Raw genomic sequence first — 7,873 nt, forward strand, 5'->3', positions numbered from 1 at the left:
TATAAGAGATTTATGTAGATCAACAATAACGTTTAAATCCACGGACGAAAGAATTGAAATATCCATATATTAACAACAGCAATTAATATTAATTTAGTATTAATTATAAAAATTAATTGTAACCAATTAACAATATTAATAATTATAATTCTTCTTATAAGATATTTTCTAACTTGATAAAAATTCTAACTAATTTATACCTAACTTACTATTAATTATAAATTTAAAATAATTGTAATAAATTAAATTCAACTCATAAAGTATTTTTAATTATAAAAGAAAACTTTTAAGGTATTTTTTAATCTATCAAAAAGCCTATTAACACTGATTATAAATAAAATAAATTTATATAATTATAATTATAATAAATTAAATTAATATATAATTAATGAACTAAACACGTATAGTGCGAAGCTAGTTTATTAAAAAAGAGCAAACAATAATAACGCTAATGTGGCAATCAAAATAAATCAAACATTTAATTTGCATAATGGTTCCACTTTCTCATTTGAGCTGATCACATACATCTTAAAGATGAAGAGGAAACTGGAAACAATTATCAATACATATCTAGCGATCTAGAAAGCAACAAAAATGGTACAGTGTCTTCAATGCATATTTTGTCAAAGTTTCATTCGCCATAGCTTTAGGCAAAATCTACTGCATTTTGGATGCCATCACAACCTATGATGAGCAATTCATCATAAGCTCTAAATGGTGTGCCGATCTCCTATAGCACGAGCTGCTACGTTAAGTAGGCTATTGAGGTATCCGTCAAAGACATTACCTGATGCATCGATACATTTCTTCTCTTTGCTGCAAACTGGTTTGGGACATTTCAACAGCTTTGCCACATCAATGAATTTGTGCAAACTTCTAGCATAGATCAACAAAGTTTGCACGCTTTTAACGCTTTGGAATTTACAGGTTATATGATAGCAACAAAATGTGCAAACTTCAAGACATTTTTTGTGGATTTGAAACTAAGATGTTATGATATCAGAAAACAGTAGTACAGCATGCATGCAAGCATATCACGATAGGTTTTCAAAAAGAACAATAAGTATGTGATATGAGAGTAGGATGAATACTAACCTCCCTATAATAAGATCTGTAAGTGCCCATTTATATGGAGAAATTTTAGGTGAACCTAGTCCACCACGTAGGACTATAAACCACCACAAATGATGTACCACGTGGCATAATTATAATAAATAATCAATTTATTTGTGGTGGTTCATACTTCTACGTGCATCTAAGAATTTTTTGTTTATATGACAGAGGCAAGCCTCTGCAAAAACAACACTATACTATTACTATACCATCACAAGGAACACTGCTCTGACTCGCTCAAAGTATACCTTCTGAAAGATTCAAAAAAAATTAAATATCGTAAGATGTTGGGAAATATGTAAGAACGTGACCTATAGCAAAATCTCATCTTTTTTGCACCAACAAACAGATTTTATTTTCTTTTATAAATTTCCACTTTAGTACTATATGATTACTGTATTGGAATTTTTTTTATATAATTATATTCCCAATACTGAAATACACAAACTTGCAAAAAATAAAATAAAAATATAAAACACAGTCCAAAACAAGTTATTTCATCTTTGTCTCATTCTTGAAATGGAGACATTGAACGATGAGAAATAACAACAATGTAAACAAAATTAAGATTGGCATTGCCTTAAGCATATAGCATATTTATTTTTTGTATAGCCGATTACAGGATTGTATCCAAGTACAATTTCTAAGTTCCCTAATATCATAAGGAAGTCTATTTGAATAATTTCCTGAAAAAGAATGATACTTGCGAGTTGAGAGAGAAAAAAATACAGGTTGATTTTGGTGTAATTTGGGAAAATAAATTTTATTATTCGTCCCGCTAGCTGAACCTAGTTTAAGAAAAGATGTCTCATAACTTAGAAAAAGCATTTTCCGATCTAAATTATCTACGTTTCTCCATGACTTTGTCTTTTCCGAGAGATTCATCCTTTTGACATAAATGTTATTTTGCCCGTGAGTTACCAGCACACAAAAAATTTCCTCATCGTGCTTTACCAGGTAAGTGCGATGAATATCCACAAGAAAATCTTCAACCAATAAATCCTCCGGAAAGATACTGTTGTCAAACAAAAACTCAGAAAATGATTCCCCGGCGAAAGAGTAGTCCCTCTTCTTAAAATCTATTAATATCAGCCGTCCACCCTTTGCCAAACAGTAACATGTCCCCTCGTCGACAATTGGTTGACATCTTGAAAGCTCGAATCTGATGTCAACTGGAATGTCAAGGTTTAACCAATCCGTCCACCCAACTTTAAGGATATAGAATTTTGCATAATAGTGAAAAGGCCAATCTTGTAAAGTTCCAATAACATAGCATTCTTCAGAAGTTGGTGGGGCTGAAAAGGCCACGTTTGTAAATCGTATATAAAATTCTTCTTCTTCTTCTTCTTCATCTTCTTCGTCTTCAAAGTCTTGTTCCTGATCTTCGTCTTCGAATGAATAAGGCGGAAGATTTATCTTTTCTCGTGTGAATGGATTGAAGAAAAAAAGACTACAATTCATTCGAGATAAAAGTAACCAATCAAATTTTGAGGATAGAATAAATGCGCCTGCTAGTTCTGAAAATTGTTGTTGAAAAGAGTATCCGTAAATAGAATGATAAAATATGCAAGTGTCATACTTCAACTCTACGAGGAGAGGATACTGGTGATCGGACATGGGCAGTTGTGAAAATCTAGAGACAGAATCGATCAAACTCCAAGTTTTACAAGTTGATCGGATTACACCTACGGCGCCAGCATCGATATCAAAGAGATGAGAAAATATTTTTATCTCAAGCTCCGGCGGAAGCTTGGACCACTCTGTTTCTTCTTCTTCAGTATTATGGAATAATTTTTTTGCTGCATCATCGTCATTCATTGTATGGCCGTCCTTCACAGATACCAGGCAATAAAACTGATTAATGCATGTTAATTAGGAATAGAATAAAACTGATTATGAAAATAAAACTACTAAGCAGGCTTACGTTTTTGTTGATAGAATAAATAATACTCACTTCTTGTAGAGCAGGTTGCGGCGGCGGAGGACTGGCGGTGGCAGGGACGGCTGCAGAAAGGAATTAGTCTTTAGGTGAAGGATTAATAGTTTTGGATTAGAGAGGTATATATTTAGGTTTTACATAGTAGTAGAGTTATAAATAAATAAAGATTGAATATTAATTAGGAAGTTAATTCTTACCAGGATATTACTATAGAAGTTTAATTCCTATATAGGAACTGAACTTCTAGATAGTTCCGTACTTCCCTTTAAGAATTAACCTATAAATTACTCATTATTTATAGAGACTCCTACTACTATATTATTCATAAACGCCTCTCTAACCTTAAAAACTAATTCCTTCTATTGCAGCCGTCCCCGCCACCGGTCCTTTTGCCTCTGCCGCCTTCCCCTTGCTGTCCGCGTCTCGTGCTGCCGGAAAACCACCCTGTTGCTTGTCTTTTTCGCCACCACTTCTCTGCACTAAGCCACCGCTGCCGCTTGCTCTCCCACAAGTAAGTACAATTAGTTTAAACTAATAATTTTAATAATTTGTATACTTTTTTAATAATTTGTTTTCTAATTATGTCTACTAAATAATTTGGAAATTGTTAATAATATATATTGTTAAATAAAGTTAGCGAGAAATTGTATTTAGTAAATAATTACTGCAATTAACTTAGTTGTAGGTGGTCAATGTATTTTTTAAACAAATTGTTAATTTTGTTTTGTGTTTCATTCATTTTATTAATGAATAATTTTATCAAAAAAAAATAACGTTCAGTAGGAATTCTATTATGAAATATTAAAATTAAACTATTAAAATTTATTGTAGCAAGTAATTTTAATTTATGTGTCCCCTCCTTTCACAAAATTTAGAGACAAATAAAGGAATAGATTTTAGTTCAGTAGGAACTACAATCTATATATTAAGGAAAACGTAAGCCTAACTAACAATTGTTGCCCGGCCTATTATTAATTTTTAAAAAGGAAACAAAATTTTAGTTCCCTTTTAATATAAGGATATGAAAAAAAAAATTATTTACTTTTTATAAATTAGATTAACTAATAATAAATTTTTTAATAAGAAAATCCATTTATTTTTAATTTTAAATCATATTAATTTATATCATTTTTTCAGAAAATAAAGATTTATTTTAAATATATAAAGAAAGAATTAAAATTTAAATGATTATTATTTGATTGTCGATTTTTAGAAATTTATAGATAAAGAAGTCAAAATAGTTTTAAATAAATCAATTTGACAATTTTATTTGAATAATATAAATTCATAAATTTAATAAATAAATATAATTTATATTTCAAAACAAATTACAAGAATTAATTTTCTAATATGGATAAAAAGAATAACTTAATTAAAATATCATTAAATAATGTAATACCAGTTATTTGTTGAATACCAATTCTGAATATAGTATAAATATTAATTAAAATAAATAATCATAAATGATTAAAACAAATGATGTAGTTTTTTAAATAATTAAATTTAATATGCTAGAAATAAATTATAAGAGTATAATAAAAAAAAAAGAGGAACTAAACTATAGAATTCTTTTACTTTAAACAAACATTATAATATGTAGTGTCGTTCTCTCAAGGGGTAATCTGACTTTTCTTCTCTGCTCATTATGAAACTTTTTGAAATAGTTTTGTAACAAATAATACTACAGGGTGTTGGATATTCTAGTAGTTTCCCCAATTCGTTTTTATTAGGAGTAGGTTAGAAAACGACTATGTTTTCCTAAATAGTATAGTGTAATTCCTTCCTAAAACGAAAACAATTAAAAAAATGGACCATTTCTTTTCCTATATAGAATATAATTCATATTCCTAATATGAAAATGAAAATAAAATAAAGACTTGCTAGGGTTAATAATTAATCTTTTCGACCAATTTAATTATGCTATAAATGGTTGCAATACATGACTATTTGACATATAATTTTTTGAATTTATTTACAGAAATCATGGAAACAACAAGTGAATTAGTTTCTCTATCTCATCCCTGGCTCCTTATTCGTTACAGTAAGGATGAAACAAACATAAAAGAGGGAAATATTTTGTTCAATGTATCTGACAATAAATATTACAAAGACATCATTCCAGATGTGCAAGATAAAGTGGTATGCACTAGTTTTGGAGGATGGTTTATGTTGAAAGACGACAACGAATCAAAAGATTATTGTCTCTTGAATCCTATATCAGCAAAGAGACTTGAGCTTCCGTCTTTAGAATGTGGTGGAGATATCTATTACATATTATCATCGTCCCCACTTAATTCTAATTGTTATGTCTTGTGTATTAGCAATTGGGAGAAGGCAATATGGTTTTGTCAACCCGGTGATGAGAAATTTACCAAGCAAGAAACTTTTAATTCGTTGTATTCTCCGACAATGTTTCAAGGAAAATTGTATTGTGCAACCGGACGCTATCAACTGGTTGCTATAGATTTTAAAGGGTTGGAGCTTGAATTCACCACAATTAGTACGGAGCATGATCATTTTGATATTTATGGTAATACATTATTTTCAAGAATGTTGAACCAAAACTATCTGATTGAATTTCATGGCGAGCTCTTATATGTTTCTAAGGTTTACTATGGGTTTTATAATGGTGACGTAGCGACATTTATCGTTTCTAAATTCGACTTGTCAAGAAATCGGTGGATGAAAATGGATACAATTGGGAATTGGGCAATATTTCTTTCTTTGGAAAAGGGAACATGTTGCATTGCAGAAGAAAAAGCAGGTGTGAAGAAAAATTCAATTTATTTTTTAGATAAACAGGATGATGGATGTCTTTATATTTATGATATAGAGGACGATAGTGTGTCAATGTCTTTATGTTGTGGAGATATACATGAATCTGATATAATGGGATTTGAGTGGATAAGATTCGTTGATCAGTAAATTCTTTGTATTCCTCTTAATTCCTAGTTAGCTCTTAATAAAGGTTTTATTTAGGCAAAAGGCTCACTTTAGCCCCTGAGGTCAAACCGAAATAATTAATAAGACCCTAAGGTCGAAGGTAGCTCAATTTAGACCCCGAAGTTGTCCAAAATGGTTCACATCCCACCGAAATATTTGACACCGTTAGTTTTCTGTCAAGTGATGACGTGGCACGTATGAAAAAAGTTCAAAAACATCCTTAACGTTTAAAATACTTACCAATTTTTTATTTATAACTTTTTTTTAACCATTTTCACCCTCTTCTTCATTTAAATATCAATAATTAAATAATACTTAAAATTAAAATATTTATTAAAACAATCGAAACTCAATTAGACTCTTTGAAACCTAATTAAACAAATCGAAATTCAATTAAACAAATCAAAATTCAATTAAACCAATCAAAATTCAATTTAAAACTGATTAAATCAACTAAAATTAAAATTTCGTAAAACCCATCGAATATTTTTCGAATCTATTTTTTAAAAAAGATATCACCGCCTTCTACTGACCGCCGGATTTTTTTCCGGCGGTCTTCTCCGGTTCTCCCATGGGAGAACAGCCGGCTGTTCCCCCATGGGAGAACAGATCTGTTCTTCCCACTTGGGAAGAACAAAGGCTGTTCTTCCCAAGTTGGGAAGAACAGATCTGTTCTTCCCACTTGGGAAGAACAAAGGCTGTTCTTCCCAAGTTGGGAAGAACAGATCTGTTCTTCCCAACTTGGGAAGAACAGCCGATCTGTTCTTCCCAAGGGAAGAACAGCCACTGTTCTTCCCAGGTTGGGAAGAACAAATCTGTTCTTCCCAACCTGGGAAGAACATCGCTATGTTCTTCCCAGGATGGGAAGAACAGACCTGTTCTTCCCAACCTGGGAAGAACGCCGCTGTTCTTCCCAACCTGGGAAGTACAGCGGATGTTCTTCCCAACCTGGGAAGAACAGATCTGTTTTTCCCAGGTTGGGAAGAACAGCACTGTTCTTCCCATGGGAAGAACAAGAAGAAATCTTGTTCTTTCCATGGGAAGAACAGTGGAGCGGAGATGACCGCCGGAAATAAATTCCGGCGGCCGGTAAAAGAGAATGGTCAAAAAATAATACCGTTTTTTTTTTCGATTAATTTTCTTTTTAATTTTTGTTCGGAATTTTTTTATCGAAAGTTATAGAGGTGTTATCCGGCGGGTGTGTAGCGGTGGGCGGGTGAATTAGAAAATCATAAAATATAAAATATTGTTTCTTTTTTATTAGATTTTTTATTTGATTTTTGATCGGAATATTTTTATTTGAATTTTGATTGGTTTTATTGAATTTCGAAGCGTTTAATTATGTTTCGAAGTGTTTAATTGAGTTTCGATTGTTTCAATAAATAAAAAAGAGGGTGAAAATAGTTAAAAAAAATCATAAATATAAAATTGGTAAATATTTTAAACATTAAGGATGTTTTTGAAATTTTTTCCTAACAACCATGTCATCAGTTAGACAGAAGAAACTAACGGTGGTGCGATCTGAGCCAGTTTCGACAACGTCAGGGGGATAATTGAGCCAACTTCGACCTCAGGGTCTTATTAATTCTTTCGCTCTGACCTTAGGGGCTAAAGTGAGCCTTTTGCCTTTTATTTAATATGACTAATTATTATCATTTTTCGGGCGGTTTCCTTCTAATATTGATCATTCATGCAAAATTGGTTCATAATAAATATAATTTTGGTTCATAATAAATACTTTTTTTACCGGAATTTGACTATCAAAATCTCGAATCTAACCACACCACGCGATAAATATTAAAGGGATTATTTTTAAATATCTATTTTTGCCAAAATATTTACAGCATTTTGGTCCATTTTTTTTTATTCCTATCGCTA

At 31.2% G+C, this 7,873-nt stretch overlaps 2 protein-coding genes across 2 annotated transcripts; one reads left to right on the forward strand and one right to left on the reverse strand.

Annotated features, from left to right (window-relative positions):
• Positions 1 to 1,693: 1,693 nt before the first annotated feature.
• LOC126686277 (F-box protein At4g00893-like) lies at positions 1,694 to 3,158 on the reverse strand. The gene is made up of 2 exons (XM_056106148.1): positions 3,068 to 3,158; positions 1,694 to 2,943 (listed from the first exon to the last, which is right to left on the reverse strand). Exon 2 carries the CDS (start codon positions 2,929 to 2,931, stop codon positions 1,711 to 1,713), a length of 1,221 nt encoding a protein of 406 aa, XP_055962123.1. The 5' UTR covers positions 2,932 to 2,943; positions 3,068 to 3,158; the 3' UTR covers positions 1,694 to 1,710.
• LOC126686278 (uncharacterized) lies at positions 3,085 to 6,019 on the forward strand. The gene is made up of 3 exons (XM_050380317.2): positions 3,085 to 3,171; positions 3,421 to 3,563; positions 5,031 to 6,019. Exon 3 carries the CDS (start codon positions 5,036 to 5,038, stop codon positions 5,975 to 5,977), a length of 942 nt encoding a protein of 313 aa, XP_050236274.1. The 5' UTR covers positions 3,085 to 3,171; positions 3,421 to 3,563; positions 5,031 to 5,035; the 3' UTR covers positions 5,978 to 6,019.
• Positions 6,020 to 7,873: the final 1,854 nt, after the last annotated feature.

This window comes from Mercurialis annua, linkage group LG6 (assembly GCF_937616625.2).
Source record: "Mercurialis annua linkage group LG6, ddMerAnnu1.2, whole genome shotgun sequence".
Classification (NCBI taxonomy): domain Eukaryota; kingdom Viridiplantae; phylum Streptophyta; class Magnoliopsida; order Malpighiales; family Euphorbiaceae; genus Mercurialis; species Mercurialis annua.